Here is a 20962-nt window from a genome sequence, read left to right as displayed (position 1 = left end):
AAAACTGGCCACCAAAACTGAATGCAGTCACTGCAAACTGGTGGAAGACCCCGTGTTGGCACAAAGAACAGTGCAAAATATAAGGGACTCTGTTCGAAATAGAGGAATAGCTGCAAAGAGACAGTCAGAAAAAGAAAAGATTTAAATACACTGACAATTGTGGTGTATACGGTTAGAAGATGGCTGTGTGTCATGTGACCTTGTTATTCGTTCACACTGTGACTATACAAATCACAACATGTAAATAGGAAAATGTTGGCGTTATTTTGTCACTTATTGGGAGCAGTATACTAGCTGTAGCCGTTTACCTCCAGTCTTTGTGCTAAGCTAGGCTAGCGGTGGGTGCGTCAGACAGAGTTAAGGCATGCACGGAGATGAGAAGGGTATGTATGGACTCATCTAACTCTGGGGGATACGGTGAATAAGCTAAAGTCCAAAGTTCCTTTAATGTTTTAAAAAAGTGTGGCTCTTGTGTTTTAAGTTGTTGTCTGCCTGTTATAGTTTGTAATGATGTTCAGTACAAAAATAGAAGTTCAAATGACAAAGAGGCCATCACAAAAGCAAACTGTAGAACAGTTTTAATTTTTGTTCTTGTTTTTACATTTTATTTATTTTGTTATGAGCAACCATGGGTCTTTTGAAGTTGGGTAAGAATAACTTATTTGAACTTTTTTGCTCAATTCTCATTGTCATGGCACTTGTGTTGTGTGACAATCTATTGTTACAGGCTGTTAGTCAGTGTCACCAACTAACACTGGTGATGTAGAGTTGTAGAGATGTAGAGTAGAGTTGTGCAATAAAATAATAAAATAATAATAATAATAATTGAAGTCCCATTAATGCTTGGTGGTGTCAGGTTAATGTGCATTTATGTTAATAAGCAATTATTTAAACGACATCGTTGTCCCTTTAAAGTCCCAATAATGTTTGTTTTGGTACTCATAAGTCACATATTCTTCAAAAGTAGAACTGTCTCTATAAACCACAATAGTTTTAGGGTGGTGTGAATCACGCTCTGAAGGGTGTATCTGAAGTCTAAAGTGTCCTGAATTTTGTTCAATTTTTTTTTTTTTAGTGTTTTAATCGAACTCTCATAGCTCTAGGACCTCAGGAAAGGGTAGTCCATCTAAACCACCACCGGGCCTGTTTGGAGAAAAAGTCTGGCTAATCCACATAGACCCGTGTGTGTGTGTGGATAAAAAATGAGACTAAATGAGAGATAGACCCGCAGTCTACTCTCACAACCATTTATGTTTTGAATGCATTTATAACCAACAAATTTAACCTTTATTTAACCAGGTCATTTCTTATTTTCAGTAACAGCCTGTAATTACATTATTGGCAGTTTATTGTATGGATCTATATTTTCAAGTTGATGAATATTTTAATAAGTTGTGATCAAATATCAGGTGACACTGATACTATGTTGAGTTTTCATCCAAACCATCATTTTTGACATAAGTGAGTTTACATGTACACTTTAGGCACCTATATGTCCCACACTGCTGTACATCATTAGCTGGGTTTCCATCCAAAGTTGCGAATTTAACTTATGCGCAAAACTGGAATATCGCATAAAACATTTGCGAACAAGCATCGTTTCCATCCAACGAGTCAAAGAGAACAAAATCATCACTTCCTGATAAACTGGCACTATACATCACTAAGAAAAGTAGGAGAATATAATAATCTTCATATATAATAAATCACTTGCGCCTCAGAGCGAGCAGACGAAACAATGCGGTCAATGCTTTCGGAGGTGGATGCTGCCGTTTGGGAACACAGTCGTATAAGACATTTCTGGAAGGCAATGACACTATTTTCTTATGAATTGAGTTTAATTACGAATGAACTTTACCATTAATATCAACTGAACTAATAATAATAACACTTATATTGATGGCATTTAATTTTGACAGTGGTGAATGTAAAAATCTGCAAAGTTTCAAAGATGAATTTCATATTCATAACAGTGTGTCTGGGAACAAACCAAAATTTTGAGAACAACTGGACTATAACAAAGCAGATGCTCAGGTGTGGTCACAGAGTTCCTATGTATAAGACAAAAAAAATAAAATGTCAGACTCATAAAGAGGTGAAAAATGCAAATAGTCATGAAGGTGGATGATCAGATTTGGGTCACTTTTCGGCTGCGGTGAGAACGTAGCTTTAGTTTCACACAGATACGTATTTTCTGGTGCCATTTAAAACGCTTCCCACACGAAGAACACAAATATGGTTTCACATCTGCATGACTTAGGTGTATTTGTAAGTGTGATGGCAAAAGAAATGTTTTATTACACTGATCACAATTAAACTGCCTTCCTCCAGAGCGATCGTGCTTTTGATCTTTCAAACTGCTCATTTTTCTAAGCCTCTTTCTGCTTGCAGAGCACTGCAGTTTCTTTACAGAATGTGCTTGCACATGACGTGTCAGGTCTCTTTGATATGTGAAGCTCCTCTTACACTGAAGACACGTGAAAGGTTTTTCTCCAGTGTGAAGCCTCGTGTGAATCTGAAGGGTTATTTTCTGATTGAAACTCTTTCCACAGTGAGTGCAGGTGAAAGGTTTCTCTCCGGTGTGGATTCTCATGTGAACCTTAAATTTTCCTTTAAATTTTGAAGCTCTTTCCACATTCATGGCACGTGAAAGACTCTCGAGAATGAACTTTTTCATGCCAGCTAAGGCGTCTCTTGTCTGGGAATCTCTGTCCACACTGATGACAATTAAAACAGTTCTCTCTTGAGTGAATCCTCATGTGGTTAGGGTTGTTTCACACACTGAGCACGCACAAAAGGCTTCTCTCCTGTATGAGTTTTCATGTGGGCATTAAGGGTTGATTTACTTAAGAAGCTCTTCCCACAGTTTCAGGTGTGAGGACTCTCTCCAGTGTGACACTTAATGTGTGAATCAAGGATTGCTTTACGCCTGAAACACTTTCCACACTGATCACATGGAAACGGCTTCTCTCCAGTGTGAACGCCCATGTGACTCTTAAGAGATTCTTTGCGTGTGAAGCTCTTCCCACACAGTTTGCAGGTAAAAGGTTTTTCTCCAGTATGACTTCTCATGTGGGAATTATAGTGTGCTTTATATGTGAAGGTATTCCCACACACACTGCAGGTGAAAGGTTTTTCTCCAGTGTGATGCCTCGTGTGAATCTGAAGGCTTATGTTCTGACTGAAACTCTTTCCACAGTGAGTGCAGGTGAAGGGTTTCTCTCCGGTGTGGATTCTCATGTGAACCTTGAGGTTTCCTTTCAATCTGAAGCTCTTTCCACACTCATGGCACGTGAAAGATGCCTCTCGAGAATGAATTTTTTCCTCCCAGTCTAGGCGTCTCTTGTCTGGGAATCTCTCTCCACACTGATGACCATTAAAAGAGTTCTCTCTTGAGTGAAGCCTCATGTGATAAGCAAGGTTTATTTCACGTGTAAAACATTTTCCACACTGAGCACACACAAAAGGCTTCTCTCCTGTGTGAGATTTCATGTGAGCCGTAAGATTTCCTTTTTGTGAGAAGCTCTTCTCACACAGTTTGCAGTTGAAGGGCTTCTCTCCTGTGTGAATTCTCATGTGGGCATCAAGGGTTGACTTAATTGAGAAGCTCTTCTCACAGATTTTGCAGGTGTAAGGACTTTTTCCAGTGTGACTTTTCATGTGTGAATCAAGGCTTGATTTATGTCTGAAACACTTTCCACACTGATCACATGGAAACAACTTCTCTCCAGTGTGAACGACCATGTGAATCTTAAGAGATGCTTTGCATGAGAAGCTGTTTCCACACAGCGTGCAGGTAAAAGGCTTCTCTGGAGTGTGAAGTTTCATATGAGTTTTGAGGCTTATTTTACAACTGAAACTCTCTCCACACCAATGACATTTAAAAGCATCCTCTCCTGAGTGTTGTCTCTTTGTGTGAAAATTAAGGGTTACTTTTTGTCTGAAACTCTTTCCACACTGATCACATGTGAATGGCTTCTCTCCAGTGTGATGCTTCATGTGGGAATTAAGGCCTTTTTTATGTGTATAACTCTTTCCACACTGTTGGCATGTGAAAGGCTTTTCTCCAGTGTGAACTTTCATGTGGTTTTTAAGGTTATATTTTTTATTGAAACTCTTTCCACATTGATGGCAGGTGAAGTAAACGTTTGATTTGGTCCTCTGAACTTTTTTTCGTGATGAAGTTGTTTCAGTGTGTATGGATTTCCCCACAGTCATGAAATCAAGTTGCATATATTCATCCTTCTCTTCTATCTCTGTAAGTTCTTGCCTCTCTTCCTTCAGTGCCACCAGGTCTAAAGCAAAAAAAAAAAAAAGAAAAAAGAAAAAGTTAGTGGCAGTTTATTGGCTTGAAGCAACAGACGTCAAAACCAAGATAAAAGTATTAAAACATCAAAGCCTGTGTGAATCGTCATAGACATAAACAAAGAGAAATAGCCTTGGCAACAATGTTCTTCTGCAAGACACATTAACCTTAAGAGCACCAAAAGTTACAGACTGCAACTTCAAATTTTGTAGATAAGCACTAGCACAGATTAGGTCTTAAATCTATACAACTGCTAATACTTTGTGTAAACAAATAGACATTTCATCAAACACAAATATGGAGTGCATCAGGGCTCAGTATTAGGTCCTCTGCTTTTCTCCTAGTATATGCTGAACATGAGGAACATTATCATTAGAGCTCACGTTATGCCAATTATCGATTTTTACATTTCATAACAAAACTGCATAACTGTCCAAATAATATTTTTATAATGATTTTTAATAATGCTTTTTTCACTCAAAAACTGCAGTACGTAAGCTCAAATTAATGAGGCCTATGATAAATCAGTTCCAAAAATTAATACAAAACCAGTCGTAATTGAAAGAAAACAAGTTGACAAAAAGATCAATACCAATATTTGGTAATAATATAGCATAACAATAGATATACAAGATATTTTTTGTCTGCCGGTCATTTTTTACCGTCAACACCACGGACACGTGTTTTAGGGACTTGAACACAACAAAAGAGTTCAATACATTTCCCCCCTATTTTAGTTATTAATTATAGTCATTTGACATTTTGTGTGTTTTTGTCTGGTATTTGTCTGGTCAGCATGAAGACCCACTCCATGTCAAATAAAACGACTTCAATTTGGATGCTCATATGACATTCTTCAGAACTATCATTCATTTCTGTAGAGCTGGACATTTTAATAAGGATCAAATGAGTGAGTTCAGCTTTGAGAATAAAAACCAACCTGTTTGTTTCTCAGTATCTTCATGTTTGACTCTGAATGCTTCAATCTTCATGTCTTTACTCTTTTCTTTAATGAACTCGATCTTTGTTTGTTCCTCAGTATCTTCATGTTTGACTCTGAATGTTTCTTCAATCTTCATGTCTTCACTCTCCACTTTAATAAACTCCATCTTTGTTTTCCTCAGTATCTTCATGTTTGACGCTGAATGTTTCTATCTTCACGTCTTCACTCTCCACTTTAATAAACTCCATCTTTGTTTGTTCCTCAGTATCTTCATGTTTAACTCTGAATGTTTCTTCAATCTTCACGTCTTCACTCTCTTCTTTAATAAACTCCATCTTTGTTTGTTCCTCAGTATCTTCATGTTTGACTCTGAATGTTTCTTCAATCTTCATGTCTTCACTTTCCTCTTTAATAAACTCCATCTTTGTTTGTTCCTCAGTATCTTCTTGTTTGACTCTGAATGTTTCTTCAATCTTCATGTCTTCACTCTCCACTTTAATAAATTCCATCTTTGTTTGTTCCTCAGTTTCTTCATGTTTGACTCTGAATGTTTCTTCAATCTTCATGTCTTCACTTTCCACTTTAATAAACGCCATTTTTAAAACAGTGTCACATGGATCTCAGATGATTAGACCAAGAGTTTTTCTGTGTGTTGGGACACTTTCTTCTGTTTAAGAGGAGAATAAATAAGAAAATCGAAAATAAATGCAAACTAAATCTCTGGCATCTCATTCTGCTTCCTAGTTACTACACTGCTAAGTGGCCTTAAATGGCCTTAAATGACCTGTGGCCTGTAGCACGAAACAGGTTTCAGTTTTTTCCCAGGTAATTTCATATTTAGTTTGAGCAAACCCTTGTGTTTTCGGGCTCAAGAAGGTGGTTTGGTTTTAAGCGGGTTTCGTCACCATGGTAACGTACGCTACATGGCTACCCTACAGGTTTTATTTTGGGATAGCTGTGAGCAAAGTGACATATATCTGATGCAATGAAGTCACTAATTAAAATGTTGTAGATGTTTGTGAGTGATGACCAGCAGAGAGATTACTCTAATGCTGAAATGTGAAAATTTTCATAAACAAACAGGATCATGTCTGAAATAAGCTTTTAATAAGGTGTAGAAATTAAAGCCATCAATACGCATTGTAATAATCAGAAAGATCCAATTTTATAGCTAAAATATTAAGCCAAGGTTAAGTGTAGTGTGGAAAGTGCATCAAACACGAGGTAACATCTCTTATTTTACTTTTCTGAAGTTAGCAACCCTAGTCGTTGTTGTTATTAATATTATTATTTTTTTTATTATCTGCTCATTTAATACTACTATATTTAATAGATTGCGTTTTCATGAAAAAAATGGATACTGGTTTGTAAAAGTTGCCGTTACACGTTTGTGTTTGTTGTGTTTGTTGCATTTGGGCATATCGATCCTGAAGTATCTAAAGCAGTGTTTCCCAAATTGGGGTTTGTGAACCCCTGGTGGTTCGCGAGGTAATTGCAGGGGGTTCGTTAGTTGGTACACGGAATGCCTACGAGTGTATACCTAATACAAAAAATATATATTTTTTTTAAATGAAATTAAATTTTTTTTGCAAAGAAATGTTACAGGTTTATACAAATGTGATTTAAACGTATAAACATATTTATCTTTTTGGGAAACCCTGTATTTAAAACATTTTTGTGGAACAAATGTCATAATTACATTGTAAATTACAGTAATATGAATTTTTATAATTTGTTGAGTGTAATAATAACAATAGCTATGTACATGCCACTGAAACTTTAAAAACATTTATTTTTTTTATCAGTTTTAAAGTTAAACATGCAAATGTGCCATTAAATTATTTAAATGTTTACTTAAAATCTCAGGGGGTACTTCAAGTAAATAATTTAGGCCAAAGGGGTTCGGCTGACAAAAAAGTTTGAAAACCCCTGATCTAAAGTATCGATACTCAAATTAAAAATATCGATACTAAGGTGTGTTTTATTTACCATTGATTTTGTTTAAGAAAAAAAATGAATGCATACAATATGCATTGAATTGGATGCATAACCTATGTTAGCAAATAACTATGTAGGATAGAACTATTTTCCTGCACATCTGAACACATGCAAATGTTGCAAGACAGAACCAATCAATCACAGAGTGTTTACAGGCAGAGCTGCATTCCCAAAAGTGTCAAATTGATATTGTAGCCTACATAGTTTGTGCAATTATATTTATTCAAACTGAATGTTAAAAGTTCATATTGATCATGTTCTATTCTGTAATATTAATATAAGCCATACACTGTCAGAATAAAAAGGATTTTACGCCTGCAACAGCCTGTCACTGGAAGTCCCTTATGCAAATGAACCATGGTTTTACTAAAGTGTTCGTAGTTCAACTATAGTACATGTAGACTTCCATGGTTACCACAGTAAGCATATTTTAACCATGTGTAAACAAAAATATAACCTAATAAGTTGCAATTAAGGCGTACTGAACGTTAAAATGTGTTTCAAATATAGTTAAGTAGGTATCATTACCCATTTTATGCTTAGTAATTTAATAACTTAAATTTCATAATTTAGAAGTTGAGTTTAGAAGTATTATATCGGTATTGATATGGATGATACTGGCATTTTAAAGTATCGGTATCGTATCGAAAACAAAATAAGTGGGATCGCCCATCCCTAATTTGCGCTTCAAATCACTGAATCATTTTGCGAAGCAATTGATTCAATAAATTAAATTAAGTTTCATAAAGCTCTGATTGTCTCATCAGTAATTGCCAGTGAGTGAACTTGTCTTCCTGATAAACTGATTCACTACAGAGGGAGCAAAATGAGACGTAGCTTTTGTTACTCATGTGCGAGAGCTTACTCATAAAAATAGTGTTTATTAATGTTAGATAAAGTATCACAATTCATCCATAATTAAGCTATTTTTCGTTGTTTGTAAAACTATGAAATTGCCTTCACTTTTTTGCATTGATTTAAACATTTCAAATGCTTAAAAACACAAACCTTTCTTCAGCCGAATCACAACAGATGCAGGAGAGCGGCACAGTCTTATGACGTCACAACATAAGACCAAAATAAAAGTCCTGTCATCACGCTGCTGTCTAAAAATACAAAAGTGCACAGAAAATGTAAATGTCAGATGAGTTCAGAGTGGATTTCTTGGTGAAATACATAACATTTAAATAAATGAATAAATCAGAGGAGCTAACACTGAAGAGGCATCTGATGCACATAACTCCTAACTCCCTTAAAACTGACAATTTCTTAATGACACGTAATACATCCTTAAACCCTAAAATTCCTAGAGCCTACTGTGCTGTAACTGATCTGCCCTCAATCATTGTAGTTTGGCCAGAGTAGACATATGAGGGACAGCCAATAAAGTCCATAAGCTTACATCATGCAAACTGGTTCAAACCTAACTGGTAATTGGTAAAAAGAAATAAGGCTAGAAGACATTCTTTGTAGCACAGCAGTTCAAAATCAATATGCGTGCACTTTGATCTTTAAAACTTTGCAGACATTTTTCATCTACAGACTGCTATATTACAATGGTAATATTTGTAAAAAATAATAATAAAAAAAAAACATAATATGGGCACTTTAAATATTTGTAATATTTGAAAAATAATAACAATATGGGCACTTTAAATATTAACAAGATACTTAAAGGTACGGTAGGCGATTTCGGAAAGGCTGGCGATAGCAAGCATGTTTTGAAAGCAAGATCCCCACCCTCCCTGTGTAATCACTCTCCAAAGCCACGCCTCCCCAAAAAACGCATGAACACTCTCAGGCAGAGCAGAGACCAACCTGCAACATGATGAGAGATGGCCTTGGTGAAGGACTGAATGCAACACTGTCAGATTACCTCACGTCTCATTCACCGGTGAGAAAACATTACAGTAAAAAGCGCATAATATTACAATAATAGTGCCTTTCATTCTCGCTGGAACGCGCTGATGATGTATCAAGTCTGCGCGAATGGTGCGCAGAGGTATGCAAATAAATATTTGACAGGCAGGCAGGACAACCTATCATAATGTTCGAATCAAACATTTTGATTGGATGAATATTTTATGGTCCTACACCTTCCATAGATGATATAAATACATATACATAAATTGGGTAGGGATGGGGAGTCGATTTCTCGACTCTGAATAGCTCTAGAGTCAGAGTCGACTCAAGCACTGGATTCGACTCTCGTTGTACACTGACTCCGAAATCACTGATTTCTTCACTGATTCTCAAATCCATATATAGTGAATGGAAGTTGAGTGCAGTATATCAGAAAAGAGTAAATTAAATTAAGCAAGGATCCGTTTGCAGCACGGTTCGTATGCGGTGCAGAAGCAGAACAGGCTCATTGTGCTTTCACATGTTTGTAGTGTGCTATGATCCGCAGCTATTTACAACCATTATTTTGATTTTTAAATTTGAACGTTCCTAAAAAACTTTTTTTTAAAAGCAGTGATTATCTTTTTACACAGTTTTGTAACAATTACGATGAATTATTCAAAGATATTTAACGTTGTCATTGTTTTTTTCTGTGCATATAATCTAATATAATGAATGCAATTCCATGTTTTTTTTTTTTTGTCATTATGATTTGTTATGATTAGATACCACCATCTTTCCCTTATTTTATATGTAATTACAAGTTTGGCGATAATAATAGTACACTTACAGTGTTGGGTCCGAGTCCATCTTTTTCTAGTTTTAGTTCAAGTGGTAGACATTTAATAATGTCTTTTTATATAAATTTTATGTTGTTACTTATTTTTCTATATTACACATGCCATGGATTCGTCTGCACTATCACTACCAGCATGGAGTTCACCCAGACGCTTGTACAACTGCCACACATACGATTAGAGGATGACTGCTGCTGTCTGTTCTTGTCCGCATTCAGGGAGAGGCATCTGGCGGATACCGATCGGCGAGATTTGCCTTTTTGAAGTCGAGGGAGGAGTTAAAAACGGAGCACTGCAGTCACTGATTCCCACGTCTCTCGCGCACTGCTGTTTTTATTGCAGTTAGATGAAGTTGGTTAGATATACATTTCAAATAAAAAAAGGTTTTTAGATATTTACATAACAGAAAGCCTTTTCATTCAGTAATTTATGTCCTGCTTAATGCAGCGCCTGTATGGTCGCCGTGATTTTGCCAAGTAAGACATGTTTCCTGGATCAACATTACTGTCCAAAAATATAGACCTAACCCAATCCCTACCCATAATTTATTCCTAAAATCAGTGGGAAATAATGGCGAATAACAGGGGTGTACAAGCATCTAACCTTGATTGTAAGCCTAAAACAGCCATTTTTTGAAAACTCATCCCTCAATTCTGATTGGTTGATTGGAATGTTGTTCCAGGATCATTAAGGATGTTGATCCAGGAACATGTTGTACTTGGTGAAATCACGTTCACCGCGCCTGTATATACGAGAATAGTTCAACAAAACAAGCTTGTACTATTTAAATATCAATAAAATGGGGTCTATAATTTTCAGTTTTATTATTTAATGTAATTCAGAAATAAATATTAAATATATTAAGTTTATATAAAAAGCTTTTACAGTTAAAAACAGATATCAGCATTTGTGTAAATAAATAAAACAGCTATGACCTGCGTTTTTTTAAGATCACATTGCAAAAAAAAAAATACAATCGATCATATTAATCAATAATAATTCACAAAGTAAAAACACAGTATACATGTTGTTAAAGTGAAATTGATTTGAGGAATTTAAGTAATTGTAGTAGTCAAAAGTTCTGTAGAACTATGCAACTGTCACGTCACATCATGCCAGCCACACAAGAGTCTCTTCACAAAATGGCCACCCTTCTAGAGTCTCGTCACGTCTCAGCTGATCTTCAGGTTTTGTCACGTCACAGCTGATCTTCCAGAGTCTCATCATGTTGCAGCTGATCTTCTAGAGTCTCGTCACGTCGCAGCTGATCTTCTAGAGCCTTGTCACGTCGCAGCTGATCTTCTAGAGCCTTGTCACGTCGCAGCTGATCTTCTAGAGTCTCGTCACGTCGCAGCTGATCTTCTAGAGCATTGTCACATTGCAGCTGATCTTCTAGAGTCTCGTCACGTCGCAGCTGATCTTCCAGTCTCTTCAAGTTGCAGTTTATATTCTAGTCTCGTCAAGTCGCAGCTGATTTTCTAGAGCCTTGTCACGTCTCAGCTGATCTTCCAATCCTGTCAAGTTGCAGCTGATCTTTCAAAGTCTCATCACAGTAGCTGATTGTCCAGAATCTCGTCATGAAATGGCTACCATTTCAGAGTCTGCATGTCAAGCCTGCTACCCCGGCCAAGATGGTTGCCATGCCTGATTACCCGGCCAATATGGCCACCATGCCGGAGTCCCTAGCCAAGATGGCCGCCATGCCTGAGCCTCACCATGTCGCGGCTGTCACCAAGATTTGCCCAAAAGATTTTTTTTTAGGGCGGGGTATAGTAACCATGCTCCTGTGGATGTGGAGCTTGGTCTAGGATTGAAAGGACAGATTGCTAGGACCCACGCTCTCGAGCTTGGCAGGCATCCCACTGTCTGCTGCACTGCCCGTGATGGTGGTCACCATTTTAAGTGTGTGGGCTGCACACTGTGCTCCAGAGGCCTCCACAAGTCTGCCCCAGAGGCCTCACATTTCCACCAATCCACTCCAGTGCCTCCAGAGGTGGCGGCGTCTGCTTCTGAACTCACAGTCTGTCCTGCCAGGGCCATGGAGACCACTCATGAACTCACTGTCTGTCCTGTCACGGCCAAGGAGGCCATTCATGAACTCACTGTCTGTCCTGTTGTGGCTGTGTGATTTTTTTGATTATTTTGTGGATGTTCTATAACTGTCTGGTTGTTTGTCCATGTCTCTGCTCCGCCATGGCTTCCTGCTCTGCCAGCACCTCTCGACCATCCTGCTCCACCATGGCTCCCTGCTCTGCCAGCTCCGCCATAGCTCCATGCTCCTATGGATCTGACCCACAGCCCAGGTCCTTTAGTGTTCCACAGTCTGCCACTGCTTCACAGCCCAGGTCCCCCTCTGCGCCATTATCTGCCACTGCTCCCGGCCCAGGTCCTCCAGTGCTTCACTGTTTGCCACTGCTCCATGATCTAGACCTGCCCTTGCCCCAGGGTCCAGGTCCACCACTGTTCCACCCTCCATGCCATGATCCAGGTCCTGTTCCTCTTCACGGGCCTGGCCCTCCTTCCCTCCCCATTTGGCCTCAGCTCCACCACCCTCTTGAACTTGTTGGGTTTTGTTTGGGCATCTGGAGCCGCCCTTAGAGGGGGAGATATGTCACGCCTGGTTTTGGGTTTTGTTTCATGTTCTTGTTTTCATGTCTTTTATTGTATAGTTTGATTCATGATGTTAGTGTCATGCTTCCCTTGCCCTCATGTATCTCTGCCTTGTGTATGTCATGTTCTCATTGGTTATTGTGTTGTTGTGTGATTATCAGTTCTTTTTGCTCATTGGTTGCTTTAATCATGTACCTTGTTCCCCATTGGTTGGTTTGTGTCACGTGACCCTTCTTGTTTTGTATATAGCATTTATTTAGCCATTGTTTTTTGTCGTATATTGATGAATGTAAACCCACTGTCGGTGAGTTTGTCAAGTCTGTTTAAATCTGTTCAAGTTGTGAAGTCAAGTCTGTTTAAATCTGTTCAAGTCAAGTCTCGGTTTTGGATTATGTTTGGATTTAGGATCACTTTTGTAAATAAAGCTGCACTTGGGTTAATCACAACTCGACATTCAGTGGAATAATCATTAAACAAGGATAGTGAAAATATTAACAGGGCAAGTAATAATTTGAACCACTGAAAAAATCCTTAGTGTTGAGCCCTGGGCTATTTTTCCAGCACCATTTTATTCAACTTTCCGCTAGTCAACTGGCAATCACTTAAGTCAGTGGTTCCCAACCACGTTCCTGGGGGCCCCCCAACACTGCAGATTTTCCATGTCTCCTTAATCAAACACACCTGATTCAGATAATCAGTTCATTAGTAGAGACCTCAAGACCTGAAATGGGTGTGTCAGACAAAGGAGAGAGGCCAAATGTGCAGTGTTGGGGGGCCTCCAGGAACAAGGTTGGGAACCACTGACTTAAGTCAAATGCAGTCACCAGGTTGTTAACTAAGGCAAATGTGCCAGAAAATGTACAAAAAAAAAAAAACACAACAGCGGCCTGTTTTTTCTTTCATTATAGGCTATGGAAATTAAGCATTTTAGTCAGTGAAAGTCAGGGATAATCAGGGAATTTGACATTTGGCTTAGATTGGGAACCCTGCCAACAGAGATTCCTCCTCCACAGGTCTCCTTCCATCAATGGGAAACTCCATAGGCTCTAATGGTTGTTTTTCATTATTTGCTCATTGTAAAATATACATTTTGTATATGTATGTTTACTATTGTATTTACACTTTTTGTATTTTAGATTACATTGTTACATTATATTCCACAAACATTTTATAGTAGAATAACAAAAACAAGTTTGTAATAAACTTATCATAAATAAATGTTTTCTTGTTGCTAATCTTATTTTTGTCTACCCCATTATTTGCACTGTATATTGAATTTAATAAGCCTCTTTGAGAAGAATGAAACCTGTTTTTTTAGTTCTTTTGTCACATATTGCATATAGTAAATGTAGGCTTCTTCATAATAGCTTGTTTTGCAGTCAGGACTTTGGAGACTCCAAAACGCCACTAAAAGACCACTTTGCCTCCCTTTGCTTAAAAAAAAAATAAAAAAACTTTTTTAATGGAAAATGCTGGATTAAAAATTATCTTTTCCAGTGTTTGCTGACATCTAGTAGAATCAAATAAAACTTACAATAGCTGAAGCATACAGAGCTTGAGTTATTCACTCTCAAATACAGGATTCAAAGAAAAAAAAAACAAACAATTGCTTATTTTTTTTGTTTATTTTTATATTTTGAACAAATACAACAGTATTTATTACATTTGATAGTTTTTATTTTCTAAAAGGTTTTCCTTTAAATAATAACACCAATATTGTGCATCTATGTATTGTATGTGAGTAAGGGCAGTCATCAAGCTTAGATATGTTATTTCAAGGCGGAAATCAACACACACACACACAAAAACTGAGTTTTAAGGGTTAAAGGTGGTGTCTAGCATACAGGGCTAACATAACCAGATCTTTAATCTCTGTCCTCGAGCCAGACACCGTTGCCTGCAAGGAAGTGAGGAAGGTTGGAAAAAGCTGAAACTTTTCTTGTATAGGACTCAAAGCTTGGTTAGTGGCCATAGGGTATTTTGTCTCACATTTCTGGCATTGAGTTGATCCAGAGAAGGGGACTTTATTGACTTCAGGCAGTTAAGTTTATTGAGTTTTATGTTGTGTTCACTGTGGCAATGCTTAGATTGTGTGGCAGGAATTCTCCTCAGCTTCCCATATTGTCAGCAGACACAGTGCGAGTTCCCATTGGAAAGGGAACGTCTCGGGTTCTGAATGTAACCGTGGTTCTCCATAGCATCAGCAGATGCAGTGTTTCATTCCCCTTCTCAGGGAACCAAGGTTACATTTGAAATTCAAAAATGTTTTATACTTAAAAGGGGGTCCAATGCTGTTTCATGCATGTTGAGCTATTTACACTGGCCATGTTTAGCATGAGAATCCAACTCTTTAAAAAAATATCAAAAAAGGATTTGGATGTACAACAGAGTATTTCTGAGCCAAATACATACTTCTGAGTTTCTTACAAGTTTCAGAAAGTTTTTTTGATTATGGCACTTCATGACATCATGAAGGGTCGAACTCCTTATATGGGTATTTCTCCCAGAAGAGTGCGCCCACACACACGTCAACCGGAGCGAGGACGTGACCATTAATGAGCTTCATTCGGCTGTACTGCGCAGGACTCGCTCGAGAAGAATGTCTCTAAATAACTGTGCTTTTGGTTGAAAGGGAAAGATAATCTTGTTCAGCTTCCTAAAGAATCCATTGGGCAGCAATGGAGTTTTGCAAGTGTGTTTGTTGATGAACATTTTATAAACAAGGCCCAGTTCGACGCTGTATTTGCACATCGTTTGATACTGAAAGATGGAGCGGTCCCAGCTGTATAGGTATTTGAAGTGGATAAAAAAAAAAAGTGAATCAAAGTTGTCCTAAGACAAGAACACATTTTTGTTTTAGAACAACTCTGATGAAAGGTTTTGATCAGCTTCATATGTTGACTAGTGTACTTCAGTACATTGATCAAGTAAAATTGCTTAAGTGATTTCCACCCTGGGATAAAAACAAAACAAAAAGCTTTTACAACAAAAGGTGAAATGAGATGTCAATCAGCATAAAACTATCAGTAGTGAATAAAATTTTGGGGTGGCGCCTAGGGTTCATTACCACATTGGACCTGCTTCTGGCTCTGCCAGTGGTTGAGAGAATTTTTGTCAGTTTAACTGATGCCCATGTTAAGTTGTAACTTCTACGCAGGAAATGGAAGGCTGCTGCCACTATTCTGAATAAATCTTCACGTTACACAATGTTTATATTATTTTAAAGATGAAACTAAGGGATTTAATTACCAGTAACAAAAGAACAACACTATAAAGTACTTGTTACAGTAATGAAACTGTATCAAAACTATGGCAAATTCAACGGTCTTACATCTTCAAGACCTTTTTCATGTGTATCTTTAAGTGTGATGATTTTAAATTATATTTTAAAAAAATTATACGGCCTCCACCACAGTGAATATGCAGGTTATTTCTGAATCCTCTGTATCTTGTAACCCTCTTACTACACTGAGGATCACAGGAATTCCTTTCGAGAATGAGTTCGCAAATGATCTTTCAGGTCTTTTCGATAGATGAAGCTCTCCTCACACCAAAGACATGTGTAAGGTCTTTCTCCAGTGTGAAGTCTCATGTGGACTTTCATGTTTTGTTTTTTAATGAAACTCTTTCCACACTGTTGACAGGTGAAAGGCTTTTCTCCGGTGTGAATTTTCAAGTGGTCATTAAGGGTGTCTTTACAAGTATAACTCTTACCACACTGAGTGCAAGTGAAGGGCTTCTCTCCAGTGTGAGTTCTCAGGTGGGCTTTAATGTTTGTTTTTTGAGTAAATCTCTTTCCACACTGAGGGCAGGCGAAAGGCTTATCTCCGGTGTGAACTCTCAAGTGATCCTTGAGGCGTCCTTCTTTTGAGCAACTCTTTCCACAAAGATGACATATGAAAGGCTTCTTTCCCATGTGAATTTTGACATGATCCTTAAGCTGTTGCCTGTCTGGGAAACTCTCTTTGCACTGCTGACATATGATCTTTTTTGAGTGAATTCTCATATGCTGATAAATTTTTACTTTAGTTCCAAAACTCTTTCCACACTGACCACATATGTAAGGACATGGTTGAGCTCTGTTTCCTGATGAAGTCGTTTCAGTGGATTGTTCTGCAGTCATGAAATCAAGTTTCTCACACCAATCTTTCTCTGCTTCATTCATTTCTTGACTCTCCTCTTTCAGTGGGCTCATGCCTAAAGTGAAAAAGACAAAAACAAATTAACACCAGCTTACTGGTACAAAGCAACAGACATTAAAACCAACCTGAAAGCATCAAAGCATCAGAGCCAGCAACATTTTTGCTAGATACTATGCTAACTAAACTAGTGAAGGAGCAGTTACAGATTCTCTCAGAATCTCAATTGCAATAATTAATAGAACTGATAACTTTCTTTAGGACACATTTCAAAAAAAAAAAAAAAAAAAAAAAAGAAGAAAAAAAAATTCACTTAAGCTCAAGAAAGCTGGCAGTAATTAAACCGATTATTACTTGACCCAGGAGAATGCCATTCATGTCTAAAATACTCTACAGCGCAGGGGTCGACTCAACAGTTGATGACTAATAGCATCAAGCCCATAAATAGAATAAAAATCGATAATTGAATCTAACACATTATTATTAAATTAAAAACTTTCTTCCGATGCTATTAGCTCGTTTGACTATTTAGACCACAACATTCTCTTGGATAGCTTAAGAATTATGTTGCCATTAGTTGACAAGTATTAGTATCATTTAGGTCTTGTATATCCGACTGTTTATTTACATGAATACATTTAATCAAATACAAGCGTGGAGTGCCACTGGGCTTTGTATTAAGTCCATTGAACAAATTTTCAGATGAGTAGCCATCAGTCCCATATGGTGCACGAGGAAGGGGAAGGTCAACTCTGTTTTTTTCTTTTTCAGACGTAGGTCGTTCAATTGTCCGTGCTTTAAATGTGGTATGTTTTGGGAGGGACGTTTTTTTACTGACTCATGTGACAATGACAAACCGAATGTCTGAATGTCAATTCTTTTATCGCTTACTCAATGTATAAAGACAGATTACACTTTGGACCAGATGTCACCTGGGCAGGAATATTTGTGCTTGGTTGTCCAGGCTGAAATTAAAAGATTCACATTTGGCTTAACCAAAATATGAAATATTGATTTGTGAAACACTCTACAGATAAAGCTAAGCAGGATTCCAATTTATCTCATTTTTCCACCTGAATACTGTAATTGCATGTGATGCCAAGAGGTGTTTTCTATCGCAAGAATCTGCTTGTCAGGCTTGTTCAGACAGTGACGTGGCATTTGGTAAAATAACTAACTGCCATTCACACACACAAACACTGTTGCCAGGGCATTTTGAGAACCACGGTTTTAAGGTGTCAGAACATTACAGTCTTTGTTCTACAAAACACATTGTGAAAGTTAAGGTATCCTGTTTTATAAAGTGTATATTCTGACTCATTTGAACACATCAAGGCAGACCAAAGTGATTAACAGAGAAAGACGAAGACCAATAGACAATAAAATACAAGATAATAACGGCAATGAAAGCCAAAACTTAAGTTTTCAGACTGACTGTCCAGTGGCAATTGCTTCCATAAAGGAGGGGCAGCTACTGAAAATGCTCTATCACTCTTAGATTTTAAAACAGATACAAGGAACATACAGAAGAGCCACGTCAGATGATCTTGAGTAAGAACATCTTTAAGATAAGAAAGAGCTTGATCATTAAAAGCTTAATTAATAAAAAAAACAACAGTTGTTGATAGTTAATAAAAGATCAAACAAATGTTAGTATGATTAAGAACTACATGTAATGTGTGATTCATTCATGTTTTTTTTTTTTTTACCCTTTAAATATGTCTTTCTCTCATATCACTTTTAGGGAGTCAAAAGAGGAGGAAAGAATGTGAGAAAGAATCAGAACTTATTCTGTCATCCTTCTGAAACAATTCCAGAAAATGATGTGGTTGACAATATTTGTAGAAATCATCATTAGGTCTATTAAATTCCTGTTTTAATGACTGAAATTATTTAAGACTGCCATTGTCAAATGACAGGTCCAGTGTCCTGATAGCAGGTGGTAGCTCAGGGTTAAATGAAATGATTTTAAAGATAAAATATATGGGATATTCAAACATTTCAAAACATGGTTGCATGCCAGGAGTGTTAGATATTGTAAAAATTTCTAACACTGATTTAGGTTTATGTACACTCTAAATAAACAGTAAGGTATTTGGAAAACATCTTGTAGACTCAATCCCTGCCCCAGTGAATCTATTCTATTAAGAAACCAAGTTATCATTTTTTTTAATAAGTTCTCCTTTAAACCACAACCCTCAGCTTTATATAAAACTTTATAAAAGTCTGAAAAAGTATCATTAATTATCTGGTAATGAAAAGATGCACTGTCTTCTGGGGTCCTAACTGCTTTTATATTATTCTTGTTGTGCCTTTTTTTAGTTGATATAGAAGTAAATAACTGGTAAATTCTGTCTTTCGGGAGTCTTAATATCTACTAGGTCTTAATCTTTAAAAATGTTCTGCAAAGTATGAGAGGATTTGCGGCCTGTCAGTTGTTATCAATAATACAATTATCACTCCAAAAATACAGCCTGAGACTATTACAAATATCCCTTCAGAGTCAGAATCTACATAACCCAGACTGAATAGAATGTCCTTGTGAATTAATATTGCTACTCCCCTGGTATTTGATGTAAAAGAAGATTAATAAATCCGACCCACCCAGTCTCTTTTCAATTTATAATGATCAGTGTCCAACAAGTGGGTTTCCGGCAACAGAGCAATGGATATAGGCCATGTTTTTATTGCATTTTGGTCTTTTTCTTTGGCTTTCTGTGAGCGTGTTGATTTTTTCAAACACTTCTGAAATTAAAATAACATGATATTTCAACTAAAGCCACTAAAATGGCTGCAGATTTTGATTAGATTTATATTTAGGGATTATAAAATCAGTATTAAAACAGTGAAAAGAAATGCAAAAAAGCAATGCAAAAAGTCAAACTATAAAAATGGTTTTATTTGTTATGTGTGTTTGCTAGGTCTGAAGTTTGGCACAGGGCTGTGGGTAATGCATATAATTATTACTCTTTCCTGCAGGTTTCCATGAAGGTAAATGACTTGAAATAGAAAATCAGTCATTTGAAATCAGTCTGTGGGACATAGCTTCACAAAGAGCGTGATTTATTCTCTCTCTCTTAAAATATGGAAATGGCTTCACATCCACACTACAAGAGCGCTGTGTTACAAAATTTGAATTGTTTTGGGACAGTTGACAGAAATGTTACTTGCCCAATCTGGCCATTGTTGCATCGTCACTAAAGTTTACCATTTGGATGTCTCTTTAAGTCTTGCTACTTATTGCTCAAGTGCAATAAGCCATCAAAGAGAAATGTTTTCAGGCCTTATGGGGAATATTTTAATAAGGATCAAATGAGTGCGTTTTGAGATTTGAGAATGAAAACCAACCTGTTTGTTCCTCAGTATCTTCATGTTTGACTCTGAATGTTTCTTCAATCTTCATGGTTTCACTCTCCTCTTTAATAAACTCCATCTTTCTTTGCTCCTCGGCATCTTCATGTTTCAGACTGAATGTTTCTTTAATCCTTATGTCTTCACTCTCCTCTTTAATAAACTCCATCTTTATAAGTGTCACGTGGATCTCAATCACTTCAGCAGGAGTTTATCTGTGTGTTTGGACACTTTGTCCTGTTTAATTTCACACAAATACATTAGTCAGTCAGAGAGTTAATGGACTTAAATAATCTGATTTAAAATAAACTAGCTCTTAAATTAATAAAACGACAAAATATACTGAAGGTTCATATTTGTTTGTATATTTACATTTAGTAGTCACTCGCGCCTTCTCTGTTACTCGTGTGGATGCGCTTCACTCACACAATAACCTTCATAATGTCAGATGAACTACTACAGCGTTACATTAAATAACAATCCATTAACTTTTAGGCGCGTTGTATCGATTATAACAATTGTTGAGATGATCAAAAAAAATTTTTTTTGAGGAGGAGCAGAGGCGGGGGAGGAGCTGTGTGGTGTCATCTCGAGATATAAATATAAGTGTTGTGTTCACGCGCTGCTGCGTGTCTACAATTCAAACAAACGCATTACAGGAAGAAAACACACAGCCTACAAACAATAAAACACGTCAGAGATATTCAGAGTGAAATACATATTGAAATACATTATGTCTAATTGTGTGCTGAAAATAACCACCAAGTGTACAAAAAAAAAACAACAACAGAAATATTTACCGCACATTTTGCTCCTCATCTCACTCAAAAAGACAATTAAGAACAGAACTTGAGTTTTCTTTTATCGTTTTAGCATGCAATCAGAAATTATGTTATCATAAAAAACGCTTTTTTTA

At 37.1% G+C, this 20962-nt stretch overlaps 1 protein-coding gene across 2 annotated transcripts; it reads right to left on the bottom strand.

Annotated features, from left to right (window-relative positions):
- Positions 1–1644: 1644 nt before the first annotated feature.
- LOC109065718 (gastrula zinc finger protein XlCGF57.1-like) lies at positions 1645–20561 on the bottom strand. Of its 2 annotated transcripts, none has more exons than XM_042722959.1 (3): positions 20419–20561; positions 20044–20283; positions 1645–4295 (listed from the first exon to the last, which is right to left on the bottom strand). In XM_042722959.1, the coding sequence occupies exons 2-3, from the start codon at positions 20213–20215 to the stop codon at positions 2869–2871; spliced, it is 1599 nt and encodes a 532-aa protein (XP_042578893.1). In that variant the 5' UTR covers positions 20216–20283; positions 20419–20561; the 3' UTR covers positions 1645–2868. The 2 variants fall into 2 exon arrangements, with proteins under 2 accessions (XP_042578893.1, XP_042578892.1); XM_042722958.1 differs by lacking the exon at positions 1645–4295 and adding an exon at positions 13808–16753.
- Between the last annotated feature and the right edge of the window lie 401 nt (positions 20562–20962).

This window comes from Cyprinus carpio, chromosome B4 (genome assembly GCF_018340385.1).
Source record: "Cyprinus carpio isolate SPL01 chromosome B4, ASM1834038v1, whole genome shotgun sequence".
Classification (NCBI taxonomy): domain Eukaryota; kingdom Metazoa; phylum Chordata; class Actinopteri; order Cypriniformes; family Cyprinidae; genus Cyprinus; species Cyprinus carpio.
This window is presented reverse-complemented; position numbering and strand designations above follow the sequence as displayed.

Excerpts from the sequence above, each read along its gene's own strand:
- LOC109065718 (XM_042722959.1), bottom strand. The coding sequence starts at position 20,215 with ATGGAGTTTATTAAAGAGGAGAGTGAAGACATAAGGATTAAAGAAACA. Across the intron at positions 4,296-20,043 it reads AGATACTGAGGAACAAACAG|ACCTGGTGGCACTGAAGGAA; the intron begins GTTGGTTTTCAT and ends TTTTTGCTTTAG.